Source organism: Choristoneura fumiferana, chromosome 21, assembly GCF_025370935.1.
Source record: "Choristoneura fumiferana chromosome 21, NRCan_CFum_1, whole genome shotgun sequence".
Lineage (NCBI taxonomy): Eukaryota > Metazoa > Arthropoda > Insecta > Lepidoptera > Tortricidae > Choristoneura > Choristoneura fumiferana.
This window is the reverse complement of record NC_133492.1, coordinates 5,601,013-5,625,331: the sequence shown is the minus strand read 5'-3', so window position 1 is coordinate 5,625,331 and position 24,319 is coordinate 5,601,013. Positions and strand designations below refer to the sequence as shown.

The following is a 24,319-nucleotide window of genomic DNA, read 5'->3' as shown; positions in this document are numbered from 1 at the left end:
TTCCGTACCTAAAAAGTGCCAACGGAACCCTATTGCTGAGACTCGCCGCTGTCTGTCGTCTGTCTGTCGTCCGTCTGTCACAGGGCTCTATCTCTTGAGTCGTAATAGTTAGACACTTTAAATTTTAACAGGTTATGTATTACTGTGGCCGCTAATACAACAAATACTCAAACCAGAATAATATAAATATTTAGGGCGGCTCCCATACAACAAACGTGATTGTTTAGCCGTTTTTTGCATGATGTTAATAACGGCAACAGGTAGACGCTTGAAATATTTCACAGAATATTTAGCTGTATAATTACTTTAAAAAATAATAAATAAATTAAAATAAAAATATTTAAGGAGGACTTCCATACAATAACTTGTTTTTCTGGCCGTTTTTTTTTCTTATGTCTAATGTTGTATAGATAATGGTACGGAAGATATCGTGCGCGAATCCGACTGGCCAGTTTATTTTTAATACCCCAGGGTAGGTAGCATGGAATTCAATGTTATATATTTAATTTTACAACTCTATTCCATATCACTAATCTCTGTAAATTGACATGCAGGCAGAAAGGAATAGCAAAAATCTAATTCAATATCAGGATATTTTGAAAAGATAAGTATATATCATGTCCCTTAAGCTATTTTATTTTTAACAATAAATGTTGATGAACAGCAAAATGGGGCGTATCGTAACTTGAATACTACCAATCGACAGAGAAAAAAAAACTCTAATTTTCTATGTTTTAAAATGATTTTCGGTATCTTGTCCCTTACGCAATTGAGACTTCCACCATCGATTCATTATTTCATGTAGGACGAGGAGGTGGAGGAGGGCGTGTACTGCATGTTATTATTTATGTAGGAGTATCACATATCAACTGTGCCGCACGGTTGACAGCAGAGAAACCTAGGGCAAATTTAAATACTGTAGTTCTAGAAACTGACTAACAGTCTAGCTCAAAAAAATTATTTTGCAGTGGTACGGTTGGCTTGTTGATTAACTGAACAGCGGCATATTTAACTTGTATCACAGTTTATACTTTTTTTGTTCTCCAAGTATAGCTGAATCTAATGCCGACGTTGTTCACTAGCAGAACCTGACCCCCTGATCCTGATAATTATTCTCAAAGCTGTCTAATGCGACATACTGCATTTTACTTACCCCAAAGAAAAGATTGTATGGTAGAACTGCAACTGTCACAGGCGGAACGGCAGTGATGGGCTGGTAATTGCAGCCTGCTCGCGTGCTCGGACAGATGTGTTGAAGATTGAAGAGGAGTTCACTTAACTCCTAAATTAAACCACTAGCAATAAGTCACATATCCACCGTAGTATAACTAGAATTAAGATTGTCTTTAAGTTGTCAAAATTTGCCTTTCACTTCTACTTCGATATCTGCTGTGTAATGACACATTAAAAGTCTAGTGTTTCGCAAAATTACGCTTTTTTATTGAAGTCAACGATTAACTCCCAACATATGGTCCATCGAGCCTGATTGAAGAATCAGAAAAATATATTAAAAGAAGAGAATTAATTACCGGCGAGTTAAAAGTTAATTGCACCAGGCGGCACCCGAGTACTTGTGAGTCAAATAAAGTGTTGCGTCATCCATCGTGTGTGGCAGAGATTTGCAATTATTGGACTATAATATAATATCAGAATAATAATTCTTGTAGTGTTAAGTGGTACTAAGTTTCACCCAACACTCAAATTCAGGTATTTATTAAGCGTAATAAAGCGACTGATAAGGTTAGTAAATGTACTTTATACCTACCTAATAAGTTAAGTGTATCGTTATTGAGTATCATTATATTATATAGTTATCAAATGTATTAGTAATCTAATTCGTTGTATAATTAGTTACTCACACCGCTTATGTAGTTAGGTACGCTACACTTAACTTAGCTTTATACTCGTAGTTAGTAAGCAGGTAGGTAACTAGAATGCAATAAAATGCAGTTGAATTTACTTTACCATTAATTTAATATCAGTTAAAAACACAAATGTACAAAAAAACAGAGAAGTAAGTTAAGAATAAATAACAAAATTAAGAATAAGTAAATAGGTAATTAAAAATAGATAAGGGTAAGCAGTTTAAAGTATTTATAAGCATAAGAAATCAGTGTAATTATTCAGAATTAGAGAAATATTGTGTAATTTAATAGCCTAATTAATAAATAATAAATCTTTTCGAACCAAGTTAAAGATAAGCAAGTTTAAAAACGAATTATAATTTAGTAAAAGATCCTTACATGCTAAACAAAAGAATACATTATTAAATACACTTCTAAATACTAAATTGACATCTCAATATTATTAACAAGTTGAAAGGAAATATATTTAAAGCTACTTATACCTATTTACCTAACTAGAGCTTAAACTAATATTGGTTATTATTATATACGATTTATTGTTATTATAACTTAACGTTCCAGGTGAGAGTTAACACCAGCTTTCCAAAATGGCCGAGGAAAAAGATTTAACTAAAAAACGTGGAAGTTATAAAGGGCGTTTGACGGTGTTTGCTACCTACTTAAACAGTTTGGATGCATCTAAACTAACTTCCACTGAGGTAAATGAATTGCAATTGCGTTTGGGTAAGATTGACTCATTGTATGTACATTACGATGAGGTACAAACAAGGCTTGAGTGTATTGCTGAGAACATGGATCAAAAAATCGCTGAGCGTACTGAGTTTGAGTCTCAATATTATCAGCTGCTTTCTAAGGCACAAGATATACTGGCTGTCTCTTCAAGAGGTGGTGAGAATTTCGGTTCCGCGGAAAGCGATCGCGGAAGTCGCGGAGGTAATCACAAGCTTGTCAAGTTGCCAACTATTCAGCTTCCCAAATTTTCTGGTTCTTACGACAACTGGTTAGAGTTTCGTGACACCTTCATTAGTCTCATACATTCCAATGACGAAATAGATGAAATAAATAAGTTTCATTATCTCAGGGCTTCGCTGGAGGGGTCCGCAACAGCCATCGTACAATCAATCGAATTCTCAGCTAAAAATTATGAAGTTGCATGGAAACAATTACGTGAACGCTTTGATAATAAACGCTTATTGCTACAAAATCATGTTTCGGCATTGTTTAATGTCGAACAAATAGCACGCGAATCATCCATATCCTTAAAACGGCTAATTGACAATGTAAACAAACACTTACGTTCTTTGCAGACGCTGGGCGAGCCAGTCGAACATTGGGACACTTTGCTTATTCACTTAGTAACTCAAAAACTAGACTCCAAAACATTTCGTGAGTGGGAAGAATCAAAAAGTCATTTTGACAAAAAACAAACCGAATAAAATAACGTTTGACACCCTTAAACTTTCATAAGAGACCGCGCAGATTTTTTGGAAACTTTAGAAATGTCTAATAATCAAGCAAATTCGTCTAATAAATCTTCATAAAATAAAATCTATGTTCGCTGTGCGTGATAACCGTAACAACCGAATCGACAACACAACAATCATGGCCCTAGCTCCCCAACCAAGCCCTGCCCGAGCTGCAAGGGTGATCATTACTTGAATGGTTGTCCTCGATTCCTTGCGTTAACTAATACAGCGCGGCTACAATTATTATCAAATTATAAAGTGTGCCACAATTGTTTTCGAAGCGGTCATTACGCTACACAATGTAAAAAACCTGGATGTAAGATATGTAAACGGAAGCACCACACACTGATTCACATTACGGAGTTTAAGCCTACACCTACTGTAAACAATGATAGGTATACAGATCCTCAAGTCCACGCGTCATCGCACGCGGCGGCGAAAGGACCACTGAGCTCGTGCATCAGAAATCAATCACCGCCGGCGCCGGCGCCGATCCTGGCGCTCCCGTGACGTTGTCTGCCAATGTCAGCACGGCATGACGGGGTCAGGACGTACTGCTTTCTACTGCGCTAATAAAACTATACGACGTTAATAATTGCGAGCATATTGTACGTGCAGTTTTAGATAGTGGCAGTACGTCGTGCTTAATTACTGAAAAAATTTGTAATAAATTAAAATTAAATACAGACTTCGTTGACAAATATGTACAAGGTATCAATAATACGCTGGCACCCATTGGCAAAATGTGTCGAGTGCCAATGACATCCTTGAATGATCAATATAAGACCAGTCTTCAGTGTTTGTTTTGCCGTCATTAACTAGTGACGTGCCTTATCGTCAGGTAGATCTGACGAATCTTAATATTCCGTCAGATATTTCTTTAGCTGATCCCAATTTTCACACGCCGGCGGACGTGGATTTGATTATAGGTGCCGACTTGTTTGGGACTTATTAGGATCGCAAAAAATTAAACTAGGCGATGGAAAACCGATATTATGTGAAACTAGGCTGGGATGGCTAGTTTCAGGCCCAATTAAATGCGGTCCAATGTCGTTGTCCAATTCGATCACATGCAACTTTGCTCAGTTCACAGGTACAAGTACCGACTCATTCAAGGATGTTGATGACATTCAAAACCAACTAACGCGTTTTTGGCAGCTTGAAGAAGTTCGCCCTCAGTCGTCACATTATTCTCCTGAGGAGAAATTATGTGAAGAGCATTTTGTTCAGCATACGAATCGCTTAGATAACGGTAGCTTTTGCGTACGAATACCGCTAAAACAAAGCCCTCAGATTTTAGGAGATTCGTTTATTCGAGCCAAACATTGTTTTTATGCCTTAGAACGCCGATTAAAGCGTAACCCTGCACTTCAGAAGATGTACAAAGATTTTATGGCTGAGTATATCTCCTTAGGTCATATGTCAAAGTATGAGCCAATTGAATCAGGTATCACTTATGTCATTCCTCATCACGGCGTCATTCGTGAGGGTAGTTCCACTACCAAATTAAGAGCTGTGTTTAACGCTAGTAGTCCCACGAGCTCTGGTGTGTCATTAAATCAGTTGCAGATGGTGGGACCCACAGTTCAAGACGACCTGTTGTCGATTCTCCTCCGTTTTAGGCAGCATAAGTACATTATTTCGGCAGACGTGGAGAAAATGTACCGAACTGTGACGTTGCATCCTGATGACCGAAATTTACATCTAATCATTTGGCGTGAAAATGAAAGCGATCCCATTCAACTATATCAACTAATACAGTTACCTACGGGACTGCTAGCGCTCCATTCTTGGCAACTAGATGCCTTAAACAAATTGGTCTAGATTGTGATGACGCTCGTATAAAGGAAATAATAATCCACGATTTTTATGTTGATGACCTGTTGAGTGGGGGGATGACATAAGTGACATAATGAAACTTCGTCAAGGCGTGATAGATGCTCTTGTTGCAGCAAACATGCATTTAAGAAAATGGAAGTCAAATGACCCTCGATTGGCAGTTACGTCATCACAACCTGCTGTAGATTTAAACATAGGTATCTCAGAGCCCAGTAAAACGCTAGGTTTAGGTTGGCGGCCAGACTCAGATGAGTTGTGTTTCCCCATTGGCTCAACAATTACTGCAGGAAAAACAAAGCGCGACGTATTATCTGTCATTGCACAAATTTTTGATCCCCTGGGATTGCTAGCTCCTTATGTCATATCAATGAAAATGCTGATGCAAAGGCTGTGGTTGCTCAAGTTGTCTTGGGACGAACAACTGCCTTCTGAATTGTTGAGTCAATGGTTGGAGATTGTTGCAGGTCTGCCAATTCTCAAGACAATTCGTGTGCCGCGAAGGGTTGTTTGTGATAACTATGGGCAAATTGAATTGCACATCTTTACAGATGCATCGGAACGCGCCTATGGTGCTTGTGCATTTATACGTAGCATAGATAGTCAAAACTCGGTTTCAGTTCATTTATTGATGGCTAAGAGCAGAGTTGCTCCTCTGAAACCTATGACCATACCTAGGCTTGAGCTTTGTGGCGCATTGGTGGGTGCTCATCTATACGAAAAGATAGTCAATTCACTTCGACTTAAGATACAAAAAACAGTGTTCTGGACCGACTCAACAATAGTGTTAGGTTGGCTTAAAATGCTACCGAGCAAACTCCACCCGTTTGTTAGGAACCGCACAGCTGACATTCTGGAAATCACAGGTAATTGTGACTGGAGGCATGTACCTACCACCCAGAATCCAGCTGATCATTTATCTCGCGGTACTACTCTCGAGTCTATCAAGTCCAATGATTTGTGGTGGTCAGGACCTAGTTTTTTGAAACAGGATACATCAGCTTGGCCTTCGATCTCAGGCACCAATAATCTGACCACACTACCTGAAATTCGACCAGAAATAACGTTACACGTTGCCAACGACCTATCTGAGAATTCGATTATTGATTTTGAGCGGTTTTCTAAACTTACTCGATTGCAGAGAACGTTTGCGTATGTTTTACGGTTTATACTTGCTTGTAAAAAACAACCAATCAGTTCACCCTGTCTCAGTTATAACGAGTTGCAAAATTCATTAAATATAATTATTAAAATATGTCAAAATCAAATGTTTCCTGAGTATAAATTACTTTCATCAAATCAAAGTATATCAAAAAAGAGCCCGTTACTTAAATTAGACGTATTTTTGGATTCCCAAAAGATCATGCGTGTCGGTGGTCGTCTAGAAAACTCAACTTTTCCCTACGATAAAAAACACCCGATTGTACTGCACTCTAATCATAGATTTAGTAAATTACTGTTTGATCATGAACATAAAAGGTTGTTACATGCAGGACCACAGCTTTTGTTAGCTACAATCAAGGAAACATATTGGCCTCTTGGAGGTCGAAATTTGGCAAAAAAATGTTATCATGAGTGTGTCAGGTGTACTCGTATGAAGGGACGCGTATTAAGTCCTTTAATGGGTAATCTGCCTAAGCCTCGAGTCTCTCCCGGTGGTTTTCCCTTTGACAGTGTAGGCGTTGACTACGCGGGCCCACTTGTCTCTGCTAGTCGTCAAGGAAAAGGTACTAGGTTAGTGAAGGTGTACATTGCAATATTCATTTGCTTCAGTACTAAAGCAATACATCTTGAATTAGTGGGCGACTTGACGAGCAATAGTTATTTATTAGCGTTGCGACGATTTGTATCGCGTAGGGGGAGACCGAGCGATATATACTCGGATAACGGTACATCATTCGTTGGTGCATACAATGATCTATCCAATTTTCTAAAGCAAATTGCAATTCACTTGCCGAAAGTGCAGCTAGTGAATCAATTAATTTTCATTTTATACCGGCTTATACCCCACATTTGGTGGTCTTTGGGAAGCTGGTGTTAAGGCCACAGAAAATCATTTAAATCGAGTGCTGGGAAATTGTCATCTCACGTATGAGGAACTTAACACTACACTAGTTCAAATTGAGGCAGTGTTAAACTCTCGCCCCCTAACGCCAATGTCGTCAAATCCAGAAGACCTGACATCGCTGACACCAGGACACTTCCTCATCGGACGCCCGCTCACTTGTCTGCCAGAGCGTGACTACCAGCACCACAACTACAATTATTTAGCTCGGTTCCAGCGAATCGAGCAACTTCGCCAACATTTTTGGACTCGCTGGAGCAAAGAATACGTTTCTGAGCTTCAGCAACGTACGAAATGGCGATCCAGTGGACACTCCTTGAAGCTGAATTCCCTTGTTCTTCTAAAGGAGGACAATCTTCCTCCGCTAAAGTGGAAACTGGGACGTATCATTTCTGTTCACCCGGGCCAGACGGCGTCAACAGGGTAGCCGACGTGAAAACGGCTAATGGAGTAGTCCGAAGAGCATTTTCAAGGATCTGCCCACTTCCTGAAGAGAAAGATGTTGGTTGAAAGCCTGGCTTTCAACGCCCGGGGGCATGTTGAAGATTGAAGAGGAGTTCACTTAACTCCTAAATTAAACCACTAGCAATAAGTCACATATCCACCGTAGTATAACTAGAATTAAGATTGTCTTTAAGTTGTCAAAATTTGCCTTTCACTTCTACTTCGATATCTGCTGTGTAATGACACATTAAAAGTCTAGTGTTTCGCAAAATTACGCTTTTTTATTGAAGTCAACGATTAACTCCCAACAGATGAGAGGAATAGAGCAACAAAATAATTAAAAGAAACTGGAATTAATCAAAATACCACGCACAGGACTTATCACGCTAACACACACGAGTAATATTTACCTTGATGTTCGGTAACATTACAGTGGCCGTGGTCACGAGTAGACTGAAGTGTGGGTCTGCCTAGCAGAGCGAGTCCTTCGAACTACCCGCACTTGGTCATTTTTATTTGTCACCCCACACTTCAGTCTACCCGTGACCACGGCCACTGTAATGTTGCCGAAACGTCGAGGTAAATATTACTCGTGACTAAAAATATATTGTTTCCAAAATAGTTACTTGATTTATAATGCATATATTTGGCATGATTTTTGGATATGAGTTACTGTACCAGCGGGAAAATTACAAATTAATTATACCCACTGCCCGGTCAACCAGACTAGTTAGCCGTAGATCCTACAGGCAAAGAGCGCTCAAAAAGTAGCAAAGTAAATACATTCCTTTTTACTGTTAGTATTTGAGGACATGTATAGTTATTTTCACACCTCTCCTTCAGAAAAGTAACTTTTCCTCCTGAAGAGAGGGAGCAAAGTGGAACTTTTCTGTTCAAGGCTTTTCTAAGTATTTTATTGCAAATGCAATTTTTTGAAGTTGATAATTGTAAAGCCACGCCATTTTCTATGCTGGTTGTTCTTTAATTAATATTTAGAATTTACTTTTTTCGTTTTTCTTAATGCTCGGTGTGAAAGTTGTATGAGCGACTCGGGAGCAAATTATTTTCATCTTGTGCGTTTACACTTGAATCCCTCATTACACTCAGGATTCTACTTTAGAATCCTTCGCTACATTCTGGATTCAATGTACGCCCTCACCGTAAATACACCATTTTGCTCCCTTGTGACACAATAGTTATTTGTGACACAAGGGAGCAAATTGGTATAGAAAATGACGCGGCTTTCCAATTATCAACTAAAAAAATTGTATTTGCAATATAACACTTAGAAAAGCCTTGAACAGAAAAATTGCACTTTGCTCCCTCTCTGTAGGGAGGAAAGTTACTTTTCTGAAGGAGAGGTGTGAAAAAACTATTTGAGCATTTCTAAATAAAGTTTGTACATTTGATTTGCGACTCCTATTTGTGATAAAAAATTGCAGGTATATAGAGTGAACGATACTGAGTCGTAATAACATAGTCTCTCAAAATGTCTCAATTGGTTTGTATGCAAATTTTTCCCAAATCGGAGTCGCAAATCAAATGTACAAACTTTTTTAGAAATGCTCATTTTAGCACTTTAGCTTGCTGTGACAAAGTACCAAACTGTTCAGCTACCTATGAGCTTGACTGCTTCGAATTAGGTTTGATGCAACATCTGTCTCCGATGATGACGTGTCAGCTAAACTGAACGTGCCCGTAGTCTGCAAATACGACGGACTATTTGCGGTAGTTCTAGTTCCTTCACAAGACCTTGAAGAAAGAACTGCGTTATTTTTCCGCCTTTGTACCTTTGCAAGAACTGAAGATGCTACTGCGAAAGGAACAAAGGCAAAAAAATAAACGCAGTTTTTCCTTCTAGTCTTGTAAAGGAACTAATGCAAAAAAACGCAGTAGTTCCATCGCACGAACATCCAAAGGAAGCACTGCCAATAATCCAGTACGCACGACTACAAGCCTGCTGGATCGGAAAAAAATCCTAGCAGATAATACTTACAATAGGTAGTTATATGATACGAATTGACAACTGTTTTCGACTCGAAGGTAACAAAGGGAGTGTAGATGATTTTGGAACTGCTCGTAGTCTTCTGATGATTGTGCCAAAACATCGGTTATGATTATCCTAACAAAATCAATTTATAGAGATATGTAGGTACAAAATTAGCACGGGATAATTTTTTACCGCAATTTGATACCAGTTATCGGCGAGTGGGTGAACTTTTGCTGTTATGTAAGTATTTCGTAAGTATTTATTTATACCTATAAAGGCAAAACATGGCCTAAAAATGCATGAGATTTGGCAAACATACGTTTGGAATTATGGAATACTCCTTGAGGATCGCAGAGGTGCAAGAAGTTTTTTTTTTGAATTCGAATACCTACACTACAGAATAGATTTTTTCTTCAACGGGAGCGAAGCCGCGGATAAAGCTAGTAATTATATATACGAACTGAGAAATCCAGATGCAGAAGCCTAGATAAACTCTTCGTCAACTCTTTTCATGGTTAGCAACTTATTGATAATTGATATTAGCAGCTTATGATTACTTATTCTCTACCAAAAGTCTACCACAGAAATTGAGTGATGATGATGATGATAATTAGGGTTGTAAACTTTGTATGCTTTTTATTACCTCTTTTGATAGAAAGAGCTTACACGAATCACTGTTCATAAAATATTAGGTATGTCTAAAGGCACTGTTACACATGCTCGTTACTAGCATGCTTATAAGAATGCTTATGAGCATGCTCATGGACTGAAGCAAACGCGTTCACACTGCTTATTACCTTTCCCCTTCCACCCCGTCTCGAGCTTGCCACTAATAAGCATGCTCGATAGTAGCATGTCCTGTTCACACATGCTACTAGCTAGCATTTGCTCAATAGTAGCATGCTTTCTTGCTACTAAAGAACATGTGTAACAGTGTCTTAAGAGACTTTGGCCTTACGGATGCCCTTGATAAACTTGATTGCCTGTGCATTCCTGTGCGTGTCGTACAAGTGACTAAAAGCCCTGGTGGCAGCGCTCTCTATTGCCAACTACGAATTCCAAACTCCAGCTCTGCGGCGTGGAAGGTAAGGACAAACCACCGCACTATTTTCCCAAGAAACTCGTCCTGTACATTTGCTACCGATTTTCAACCGACGACCATGACCACATTAGCAAGAGTAGTAACTACGAAAAGTAACTATAAATATAACCTGAATAATAGCAAGACCATCAACCAAGACAAGAAACCGTGGTCAGAATCTCGGTAATTTCTCAATTTATCGTACACATATTATGAACACTTGAAAGGCGTTTGGCTCGTATTATAATATGCGAACAGTTATCCAAGACCCTGCTTCTAATTATCAATAAAATACTTGTAAATTTTATAGATCGTAGTAAAATTTTCGAGTAAAGTACAGTTGGTACAAAATTTCGTGACTCGATAAAAAAATGTGAATATTACTCGAAGGAGTACCCCGATCGGGTAGCTAAGTGTCGCAATAGACTTTCGCTAGCTGGCGCTGTCTATTTGAGTGTGTGCGTGAGCTCCTAGTGTCCGTATACGGCCGCAATTGACGTTCAAAGTAAAGCACCTCGTTTGCGGCTTTGGCGGAATATTTCATTTCGAGTGTGGGTCAAAAAATCGGTTACGCTTAGATACTCCCGCCATTAGTTTTTGGTGAAATAATTCTTCATAATTTACGAAAAAAACCTGAAAAAAGGAACTATTGATAACAGCGCCATCTAACGGACATTGCTCATGAGCTAACCAGGAGCAAACCCCTTAATGCGGTTCACAGAATACATCTACTTACCAAGTTTCAACAGTTCTTATAGTTTCGGAAAAAAGCGGCTGTGACATACGGACGGACAGACAGACAGACAGACATGACGAATCCATAAGGGTTCCGTTTTTTGTCATTTGGCTACGGAACCCTATAAATCAGGTTTCGGAGAAAATTGTGAGATGGGAAATAAAAGAGTATTGCATATGAAACAGTAGGAAGTGGCAATGGGCGGGGCACATTGCTCGAGGAACTGATAACCATTGGGGGAGAAAAGTCCTCGAGTGGCCACCACGAACCGTAAGACAAAGCCTTGGCAGAGTGAACTGATGATATCGTGAGAGTTGCGGGCAACCAGCGGATGTAAGTGGCGAGTTGTCGGTCATTGTGGCGTGCTAAGGGGGAGGCCTTTATCTTCCGGCTGATGATGATGATGGGAATATTATTTCTACGTAAAGGCAGGATATACCTGCCCGTAAATACCTGTGGTAGTGAGTAGGTCGGCATCCATGTCTGGCATTAACGAAGGACCTCAGCATCTCGCTGAAGAAGAAGGCATGAGGCTGGAGCGGGAAGGAGCTGTACAGGTACGGCGGCGTGGCGGCCAGGAGTCGGGAGACCAGCTCCGTGTTGCGGAGCTCGCGGACGTGCTTCGCTGGCTCCGGGGGCTTCTCTTCCTGGACTGAGCTCATCTGTTAATAGAATAACTCGGTTTAAAAGTCACACCAGCAACGTAGAATTAACATTTTCCAAGTAAAATATAGAAAATGACGAGCCGCAAGCCAGGCTCGTCGGTAGGTATGTAAAACCAGGTATTGCAAAGATACACTGGCGAGTGGCGAGTTTTACCGACAGTTCATGAAACTGGCGTATTAATCCCCCATCAATCAGGGCCTTTTGGGCGTTACCTCACCAATCGATCGATCGTCGATCGATGGTAAAATGGATTGGTCAACGTCGATCGACAGTTTCTACTACAAGAATCGATCGATAGTCGATCGATGTTTGGAACGGACTGATCGACGTCGATCTTGACTTTCTACTACATTGATCGATCAATCGTTTATCGACTGGTATCCGTCGATCAGCAAAACCCATACCAATCGATCAATGTCGATCGATATCGTTCAATAATCGATCGATTGGTGTGGTAACACCCTCAAACAACCGGAAGAGTTAGAGAAGCGAGAGCTTTATGCCTCCGGATGCAGCACATCGCAGTTACATACGCCTTACGTAAACTTTACCACCATCCTAAACCACTACACCATGTCACCACTGTCAAATTTCGGTAACCCGGTGGAAAGAGTTGTGTGTTGAAGGTGCGCCAAAAACATTGGAAAGTTTAAGTAGTTTATAAAGTATGACAGTTACAAAGTGCCGCCTGAAGTGACATTCAAAAACATTAGGAGTCTAAAAGGCGGAAATCATTGTAATTCAGAAAGTGCAGCTATAGATTTCATTTTAGTACATTCGCGAGCCAAATACTCTTCTAAAGTACTCGTACCCGAGGGGAGGGAGGCAGTCGTCAGATCTCAGTGATTATCGCGAACAATGGGCATAGGCACGCTGTCTACATCTGTGTGCCTACAAACACCAGTAGCACAATTGCATACACAAGTTTGAGGGACACGAAGCATTCAGAGGCGTCTTTACCTATAGTGCGGGGTGTGCGTTACACACGGCACAGCGGTGTTAGGGGCGCCGGCCGCGGCACTTTGTACCTATTCCATTTTGACAGCGCGCTTCCTAGATGGCGCTAAAGTAATAATTGCACACGGGCGCTACATGGGCTAAAGAGGCCGCTGTGAAGCATCCGGTTGACTGTCATTTGAGCTAAAAGGAAAATTAATGACTTGAATCAATAGCTTATACCTTCTTAAAGTCAAGTTGATGGTTAAGTTAGTCGACCATTTTGAAGTTGGACGAAAAGTAATAGGTACGTATAGTACCATCCTAATAAGCAGGAATTTTTGTCTTCCACTATATCCCAGTGCTAATAGAATTTGATTCAAGTCATCAATTTTCCTTTTAGCTCAAATGACAGTCAACCGGATGCTTCATGCCCCCAAACTTGTGTATGCAATTGTGCTACTGGTGTTAATAGACATTAGCACTGGGATATAGTGGAAGACTAAAAATTCTGCTCATTAGGATGGTACTCTGTCTAGAGGCGTGAAAATGAAAAAAAAATGGTACTGCAGTTTGCTATGCACGCAACTTGGCGGCGGCACTGCCGTACCTCCAGGTCATGGATTTTTAGCCATATAAGTATAGCGGGTCAAAGTTTCAAGCGTGATATTTCTGTTCCTCTTATTCGATTGCAATAAGCTCCATTCATAAAAGTTGTCTGTGGTTAACACATGAATCCACATCTTCAAAATTTAAAAAAAAACAATGAAAATGTATGTAAACATGTGTAACTGCAACCAGCGGGCTTACTTGTATTGTGCTTCCGTTTCAGTCGCACTGCGAAAACTCACGGAGGTGAAAACGCTTATTCGATTGCAGTTAGTTGCATTTATAAAAGATGTATAAGTGGTTAACAAATGAATCCACATCTTCAAAATGTAAAAAAAAAACAATGAAAATGTACGAGTATGTATGTGTAACTACAACCAACGGGCTTCCGTTTCCGTCTTGCTGCGTAAACTTATTCGATTGCACTAAGTTGCATTTATAAAAGGTGTATGTGGTTAACAAATGAATTCACATCTTAAAAATGTAAAAAAAAAACAATGAAAATGTATGTATGTACGTATATGTCTACTGCTAGTCTACGTTCTCAATCGCTATTGATTACACAAAGATGTAACATCATCTTAGAGTTACGACTTGGTGACAAACAACTCTCACAACATACCTATTTGTGTGTAATAGTTATGCATGAAGGAACCAACTAAGTTAGGGTAATAGCTAAAATATATTGTTGGATTTTTGCCTATATTTAGGTAAATAAATAAGTAATGTGAATTCAAAATTGATTCAAAGTTTAAAAATAATGGTATTATAATCATCATTAGTTGATTCACGATCTTTATTATATCTTCCATCCGTCCGTACCTAAATGAAGACCACGATCTATTTTTTGTGATTTTTTTTCTGAGAATTTTATAAAATAACGTACTTTCAAATTCAAATGGTCGGGTACTGCTTTTTCGCAACGTAACTTATTTTGGCAACCTGTTTCATTGCGCGACTTTTCATTTCGCAAACTCTAAAATTGTAAATATTTCAGGATTTATTTCAGGGCCATCGTGTCGAACCCTTTAGGTTGGGTTAGTTTTATAAATATCCTGAAATATTTGCAATTTCAGAAATATTAAACAGTTGGGAAATTAAAAGTTGCGAAATGAAACAGGTTGCCAAACGTAAATCTCAAATGGTTCCTAATGGGCTATACGAGTGAAACCGCGGGTAGAGCTGAATAAGTATTAAAATCCTGCTAAATTTACTAATACATACCTATTATAAGAGCGAAAGTTTCCGAGTGCGGACATGCGTTTGTTGCTCCTTCACGCTTACTTCACGCTTTGGTATATGTTATAGATAGTTGGACGTCTGGAATAGGGCATAGGCTAGTTTTTACCCGATATTCCTACGAGATTTATGTAAAATTTCAACCGCTAGAGACATAAAATTTCGCATGTATGCTCGTCATATGGGGCACCAATTTTGACCATATGTAGCCCCATTTTGACCTAATTTATTAATGACCCCTATTTTTACTATTGTCTATTCTGTGCCCCTATGATATAAATAAAACCTACTTTTTTCTCAAAGACCACTTTCAAAGTTTCACTGTTTTCGGAAAACCCTCTGCTGTTAGGTCATTTCTACCATATTCCCAAAACCCTTATTTTTTTCCACCCAACACCGGGTGTCACCAGTAATACGAGCAAAAAATTAAAACATAGATCGTCCTCGTCAAACTGAACAACATTTTATTCAGCGACTTTTTGAAAATAGTGGAGTTTTTGAATTTTCCTTTTTACATACAACTTAAATACCTACTGCTATCAATGTACGCCGTCTTAGAACCCAACTGATGTCGCCTGTCACGCTACAAACATCAAGTATTTTGGTTTTACATGTTTTCTTCGAATAAACTTAAAAGTGTAATAAAAATTAAAAAACTAATTATTTTTAAAAGTCGCTGACCTAATTTTGTTCAGTTTAAGGAGTATGATCTATGTTTTAATTATTTGCTCATATTACAGGCCACACCCGGTATGTACCTCCGCCTGGTCTCCCGTGGACCCTTGGGGGTCCACCTGGATCACTTTAGGACCCCTGACATAAATGAAAACCATGGTGTAATTTTCGGGAACTGTCATGAGGATTTAGTAAAATCCCGGACATTCAATTCAACTGCTGGTGCTGAATAGCTGCTTGTATTTCGTATGTAAAACCGCGGGTAAAAGATAGTTTAGTTAGTATAAATAAAATAAATAAATAAAAATAAAAAAATAAAATAGTTTATTGAAAAGGTATCGCATTACAAAATTGCATTACCGTTGGTCCCACACTAGGCAAAGCCTGTCACGTGGCGACCAGGATTCGGGTACACTCGGGTAATTGGTTCCGTTCAGCATGCGACGCTCCCGTGAATACTAACGAGCGAATATCGACGAACACGGTAATTAAGCCTTCGCACACAATTAATTATCGCGTATTTACTAACAACTTGCACGTCGGTACAGTCAGCGTGAAAAGCTAACTCATTATGCTGCTTTTACGCTGTAGATAGTGAGCGCCAGACATATGGACACTTTCTTCTAAATACGTCTTACTTACGGCAAAAGACCAGCAGGGCTACTACGAAACTCGGAGTTCGTGTCGTGCGGTCCCTCTGACACTTATACTATTTAATACGCGAGCGAGAGGGACGGTACGATACGAACTTCGAGTTTCGTATAATAGTAGCCCTGCTGTTCTGTTCTATGTATTTAGAACTCGAAATCCCTTATTCAACGGTTAGACCTAACTAACTACAGTTAGTGTTTAACAAAACTAGTAAAAAAAAAACCAAAGGGAATTCCCAAAATTTATTTTGAAATTTCATGTTTCTGAGTGGTTAAAGATTTTACGTGATATCGGGTTAAAAGGTACGTACGTTGTCTGCGTTATTCGAAAGGCAAAACAAACTTCATCCCAATCTGATCTGCCGTTTGACTTTTGACTTTTGAGAGTGACGGAATAAAAGCACACGCACGCACACACTCACAAACTTCCGCTATAGTAGGATATGAGTAGCATAGATTCCAGAATGGCTATCACTAACTAGAAGTTGGGCGGCAAACGCTTGACGAACAATACAAAGTCTGACATTAAATCGGATTCATTCGTTCATTCAAATCCATTCCCATTCACTCACGATATCTCATATCCATTCAGTTATCGGCTCGCGGTATTCCGCTCCGTTAACTCAATCGTTTTACTAAAGATAATGGGACTCAGAAACGTCTACTTATTGTGGACTATTTTAAAACGAACACCAATAATTAATGCTAGTTTTCGTAATGTAGCAAATACTATGAAATTAATAATAATAATAAACATAAAAAAAAGCTTTATTTCTCTTACAAAATTAACAAATATAACAAACTTATAGGCTAGATAATTAGGTATATATATTAAGGGAATCCAATTCTTAATTCTAATTGTTCAATACATCATTTATATTTCGTACAAGGTCTGTTCATTCACGAAGGCGCGCCCCTCCACAGCTAATTATTAATGTGCACAGTGCAATACAAGTATACCTCGTACTACATGTTGTCTTAGTCTCAGTGTGCGTGACTGACGGTACACTTGCGACTGAGGCATGACTGAGGACACGTTCGAGCTACGCACACATAGACTTATAAAAGAAAACTACAATTATAAAATGTGGAAGGGCGCGCCTTCGTGAGTGAATAGATCATGTAACTCATATGTAACAAAAGTACTCATTGTCATTGTTCTGTTTGTGGTTCTGTACAAATTTGTAGATACCTATGCATATCCAATAATGCCCAAAGATATAAGCCTTTATAAAAAACATACACAGCAGACACTTTATTTATCACGTTGTAGCTCGAAACAAACTAATACCATCACATTCACACCACATCAGCAAGAAAGGGACAAAAACACCTCCATGACAACACAAGTGGTCAAAAACGCCCCGCTAAGCTCCTTACAATTTAAAAAATACTCTTTCAAATAATGGGTAGAATAACCACAATAATGCTACACACATGAAAACCTTATCTCTGACAATTAAAGTCCACTTTGGCGTGGTTTAAAGGTATTCCGGTGGTTCGTTTTAAAGCTGGGCTTACCCCCCTCTTACCCCCTCCGCCCCGGCCACTTCACGTGCGTTTTGACGCGATTATCATACCCGACGGTATCTCGCGCAATATTGTTGAAAACCTTCAGTGTAGAAAGGGTTGATGCGGCAATGTCTGTTCTAATTATCATCATCATCATCCCAGCCTATACGGGTGTGTTGTTCAGTTTGACGAGGATGATTTATGATTTAATTATTTGATTATACTACAGGCCACACCCGGTGTACGTCCCACTGTGGTATACAGGACTCTTAGAATGAGGGCTTGGCCGTAGTTTCCGCGCGGGCCCATTACGGATTGGGAACTTCACACGCACCATTAAATTGCTTCACAGGTAGTGTAGGTTTCCTCACCATTCCTTCGTTGTGAATCTCTTGGTAAATTTAATATGTAATTTCGCACATGAATTTCGAAAAACTCAGAGCTGCGCGGATTTCAATTCAAGATCCTATGCTTAAGAGCCATAAGGCCACCACTCCACTATGTAGAGTGTAGTGAGAATAAACTTAAAATTACCTATCACTTATCCTGTTTCTACCATCACACCAAACTCTATTCTGTACCTACCCATATTCAAGGGCGTCGCCGAGGGGGGAGCAGGGAGGGGCAGCTGCACTTAGAGATTCTAAAAAGTTGCAAAATGTAAAGCAACCAAACCAGTTATTACAATCGCCGTAGATGAAAGGCTCGTACTACAAGTGAAAACCTTCACGTGCTCCCGACTTTACCTACAATTCATACTTTTATCATTCTCCATATCAACTTGCTCCCTCCTGGGCCACCGGCTGGCGACTGGCGACGCCCTTGCCCATATTAGTTTAGTAGTTAATCTATTTATTTCAACAAATGGCTATAATCTTCTACTTAAGTTTTAAAGATTTGAATGAATCTAATTATAATTTGCTATGTATAAATGTGATATGCAATGAATGAATAAATAAATAAATTTCCTAAGGCAAATTTATATCTAACATTAGCAAGAATTAATAGTCACGAAAGCTAGGAACAAACACATATTTACAACCTTTTTTTTAACTTGCCCTGTTAGTTAGTATGAGTCAAATCTTGAAAGCTACATTTGAACCACTTCCCGAATTCTGATTGAGCTGATTTAATCATAAAATGCCGCCTCCATCGTTTCACTCCTCCACTGCCGTCGCGCGAATTTTGAATCTGCTTCCTTTGTCACGGTTTTAATATGGAAATTAACGTTCTACCGTGTGACGTTTTACAAACTTATCTTTTACCATTAAAATCGTCACAAATCGCAAAAACATCCTTAAAACCTTGTAGTACATTCGGGATTCGAATAGACAGAGTTTGGTAGCCGCAGAGTTAAGTTTGTAACATACAAAGAATGTACCGCTAAAACCCGACTGGTAATTGAATTTTTTATTTACTTTTGACAGCGTTTTTTAACTTTTTTTAAAACAAACAAGCGTTTAAACGAAACGCTGCGATTTAGCGGTTTGTGTTTTAGAAGCTATAGTGTAGTAAAACGTGTCCCAATAATGCAAATACAGTCATTGTGTGTTTGAAACCTCTGTGGCATATTATAAACGCGTGTAGTAAACACGATACTGGATATTTTCATACTTCATAATTCAACCCGAAATCTAAATAAAATTAGTTGTCATAGAAATATTTTTCGAACTTTTCGAGGAAATATTTTTCCCAAATGATCGCGTCATCGTGAATGACTCTATGTATGTATACTTCAGGATTGTTATAAAACATACCTAACGTATAGGGTTCTACAGGATAGTCTTGAAATGTATATCCTGAATTAGTTAAATATCCGAAAAAAAAGTTCGTTCATATGAAAGAGTTGGGAAATGGATCATACGAGAAAAATATTTTCAGCGAAAAGCCGGGGTCTCCATAAAAATATTCACTTATTGAAACAGCAATTTCTCGTACATTACGAAAATATTAGTCCAGAAGATACAGTATCAAACCGATATTCATAATAAAAATCGAACAAACTCGACTTTGTTTTTTCCCGTCTGTACGTACGTACAATCACGGAAAAAACCACTAATAAAAGATATCCATCTCTCGTTACGTTCATTTCCCTTTTCGTTGTTCCATTTCCTCGTTGTTCCATTTGGGTTTCCATTTTTCGGTCTAGTTAAAAGGCGAAGAGCCGGAAAAAGACATTATTCAACTAGTTACTGCTACGCGTGCTACAAGTGCTACGAGTGCTACGAAATAAATAACCTTAAAATAACTCTCGAGTAGCTACTATTTTGTAGCAAGCAGCATCATATCCCATCTTAGGCCTCTAGGTTGGCAACGCGTCTGCAATACCCCCGGTGTTGCAGATGTTTGTGGGCGGTGGTGATCTCTTACCATCAGGAGACCCACTTGCTCGTTTGCCATCCAATCGAATAAAAAAAAAAAAAAAACATGAGACAGAGAGAGAAAGAGAGAGAGAGAGGGAGAAAGAAAGAAACATATATTTACACATAAAAATACATTAGAGGGAAAGACTAACAAAATTAACATCGAATAGTATTAAGTGGGCCCCACTCAGCATAATGTTACGGCAAGCCGCAACACTGTTTTTCAGTGGGACCCATTTAACTAAACACATAAAAACAATACACTGTGACCACACGAACGCCAGCGGAAAGTTCGCAAAGAAACTTTCAATACGGAAGCATGTATGGAAACACTCGATCAGTTCAGCCATTTTCGAAACAGTTAAACCTCAACAAGACATGTAGGTATGCTATTTACTAAATCATCGCCAATGTCATCTTATCAGCCGTAGGGCGTCCACTGTTGGGCCTCCCCCATAGACCTTGTACTTCAGTTGGAAGCGGCCTGTATCCACCGTAAACCCTTAACAGGCCACCCATCGGCCCAACCCTTAACGGCCATCTGTACTTACATCAGTATGATTACTAAATGCCATCAAGAACGGAACGCCTCAAGGTCACAAAATATAGCTGTCTCGGCGCCCAATATCATTTCTTTGCTTTCGGCGTCGAGACTCTAGCTCCTTGGGGTAAGGGAGCTCAGGAATAGGTTAAGGGAGGCAACAGGCAACCCTCGCGCCGGCAGCTTTCTCGCGCAAAGAATCTCAACCGCAGTTCAACGCGGGAATACTGCCTGCGTGATGGGCACCATGCCATGAGGCCCACCTCTCTTTTTTAATTAAAGTTTTAGTTATTTTAATTTAATAGTAGTTTTAGTCCTATGGATATTTTGTATTTTCTTTATATTTTCTTAATAAATAATTTAGAAGTGTTCTATTAAATTTACAGAGATATGTAATGATAAAATATAATTTATTTACACATATTCTATAAACTATACGTATAAAGATACATTAGAAAGTAATAACAAATAAAAATGGAAGACTAATAAACTGATTAACTAAGAAAAAATGAGATATCTAATGCCATCCCAAAATTTTATTTGCGATTTTTTGTCATTGTTTTAAACTATCGTATTTCTATTAATAGCTGTAATGTTCACCTTTTGTTCTCAATATTAAATTAAATTAGCATATTAAATTAATAGTCTCCAAGGTCAGTTTTCTGAAGACCTATGATAAAGAATTAGCGGTTTTTGAAAATAAACTGGCTGATTGATGACAGATTAAATGTAGAAGCTTTTTTCCCGAATAACTTCAGACACTGGCTGTTTATAGCATCAAGCCATCGCGGTCCAAAATTAAAAACCCGAGGAGGGGGTTTATTCCTACGCTTGTCATTGCATATAGACCATTCCGTTCTGCGCTCGCATCAACTGTTTGAATAGACACACGAATAGGGTTGTCAAGAAAAATATTTCTTTTGAATATGAATTGGTCTTTTTTAAAAGGTATATTTAATTTGGTTTATTTCACTCCGACGCAAAAAGAGGGGAGTTATAAGTTTGACACCAATAACTGTATTGTATTGTTGTATTGTATAGCTCTTTATTGTACATAAAACATGTTAAAATAACTGTTAACAAGAGAAAAAGTTAACCTCCCTGCCTGTCTTCCTGTCTACTGTCTATCCGCCTGCCCGTGACATCGTAGCTCTCAAACGGTATAATCGATTTCAATGCAGTTTTTTTTTATGTGAAAGCGAGTTCTCTTGCGGTTTATTGGAATCGGTTCAGCCATTTTTGAGATATAAATGTAAAATTTTAAACAATAAGAGTTAGGCGCCACTGTTATCTTGAAAGAATTAGCTTCATTTGATCTGTTGAATATTCCCTAATCAAAAATAACTTATTTTATTATACAACACTGAGTATTTTATTGTACAATTAAGTATCATTTACATCAGGCAACCCTATAATTTCAATAGACACACGCAGCGCTGAATTTATTGTACTGCCACCTTGAAACAAGAATACGTATAGCCTCTAAATTTGGCATACACATACGCCCTTTTAGCCCAAGTGAGTTACCCCTACGCTATTGTCACGCAAATCCGATGTATCGCTCGTCTCACTTTAAACTCGTGATATGGTAATGTGACATTCAATTCGTATTGAGGGTTGCCATGTTATATTTCAATTTATCTGCGTTTGTGTGGGTGCCACGTGGATAATGACTTGGAGAAAAAGAGAGGAGCATCTCTATTCGTTCATAATTACGGGTCACACGGATCGATTACCATCGCGTTCCAATGTTTCTTAGATCCAGAAAAGTTCTGAAACTTGAAAAAATAATGAGTTTTTTATGATAAAAAAATCCATTGAAATTAAATTTTATAACTGAATTTCTCCGATATTATTGGAGAAACTAAAGCGTTCAGACTCCGGTGGCTTGGATACGTGGAAAGGTTGGGAGAGGATCGAGCCGTGAAAGAGCGCACTTGGGACGACCGGGTGGACGTAGACGGTTAGTCGTCTCAGGTACCGCTGGAGGGACGAGATCAGCGAGAGCTTTCGGATCGCGGGATCGAAGGCTGACAAGAGCGGGCCCAAGATCGCAAAGCATGGTGTAGGCTGGTGTTGGAGGCTAAGACCCACTTCGGGCCACTGCGCTCATATAGTAAGTAAGTACTCAATTTCGTTTTAATTCAAAGTCAAAGTCAAAATATCTTTATTCAATTAAGGCTATGATAAACACTTGTGAATGTAAAAAAAATCTATCACCGGTTCGGAAAAACCGCTATTGAAAAAATTCGGCAAGAAACTACGATTTATTAAATTTGCCTTTTATTTATTAACTATCAGTTTAAAAATTTATCTAAATTTTAAAAAACTTTACATTATATTTTTACACTAATATATTCTGAACAAATTCCCTTTCTATAGTGATTTAAATACACTCCCAAGTCTATTTAATCATACTCGAGCGATTTTATTTCCTTCCCTAAATGAATCCCGAGATTTACATAGTACCTAACTACAAATTCGAACCAAAATCCACAGATAAACCAAATAAAAAAGAACCGAATCCGAGTGGCTTTTTGTTTTGTGTCAAAGGGAGGTTCCAAATTCGGATATTAAAAAAAAACATCGCAAAGCGAATGCGTCATTCGAATATTGGCAATAAAACCGCGGTGAGCCGAAAAATCGATGTCGACAGACGAGCGACAGCCCTAGCGCTAGAGCTGTACCTATAGACAGCCCTTATTGCAAAGTTTACATGATAATATTTATAATGTTTTAGATTCTCGTCATTTTTAAACCCCGGAAAAAGAGGGGTGTTATGTGTTTCATCAGTTTCATCACTATGTGATGTGTGTGTGACTGTTTTTTTTTAATCGAAAGTTAGTTTGATAGAGATCGTTTCTTAACTAACTTTTATTAAAATCGGTCTACCACGAATTTCATTGCAGTCGTGGTAGCCTATTTGTTTGATCTAGGCCGTTAGATAATTTTGTACCTAATAGATATCTACCTTAGTTATCTATTACACGTAGAAAATACTATAAGTGATATTACAAAATAGCCGCGGGCCGCGCGTTGCCGACCGCTGGTTTAAGGTCTCCCGTGTAGAGGGTCGTGAGTTCGAGCTTTACGATGAAGGAAAATATCGAGAGAAAACCTGCATCACCTGCGAAGAAATTCAATAGCCTGTGTGAAGTTCCCAATCCACACTGGGCCTGCATGAGAACTATCATATGGCCCAAGCTCTCCGAGGGACGGCCAGTGCCTTGCAGTGACGTATAAAGACCGAGATGAGATGAATAGAATTAACAGACTTTAAATTTAATCTCAAAATATTGCCAATGTAAAAAATTCACGCCGAGACGGTAATATTTAGGAATAAAATACCTTTTTATAACACAATGCAGTACATTTCATTTTATCTGCGATAATAAAGCGGTATCGCTACACAATGCCGAAACGTCTTTACATCTCGTCAGCGACGAATGACTGCGATACGAAGCATTGGATGCGGCAATTAATTATTAGTTTTTATTTTAGCATTTGGATCAATCAACTTTTTAGTGGTCGTTATTCTGTCCCGTAACCCCTGAGTCATCAGTTTTTTTTATTCTACTGGATGGAAAACGAGCAAGTGGCTCTCCTGATGGTAAGAGATCACCACTGCCCATAAACATCTGCAAC

General features: G+C 38.9%; 1 protein-coding gene across 1 annotated transcript in view; it reads right to left on the bottom strand.

The window, feature by feature from the left end:
- The window catches only part of LOC141439562 (uncharacterized), a 58,041-nt gene that overhangs the window by 4,251 nt on the left and 29,471 nt on the right, over positions 1-24,319 (bottom strand). The window contains exon 2 of the mRNA XM_074103851.1: positions 11,937-12,145. Coding sequence (XP_073959952.1) covers positions 11,937-12,145 — 209 coding nt within the window. The remainder of the gene's footprint in view (positions 1-11,936; positions 12,146-24,319) is intronic.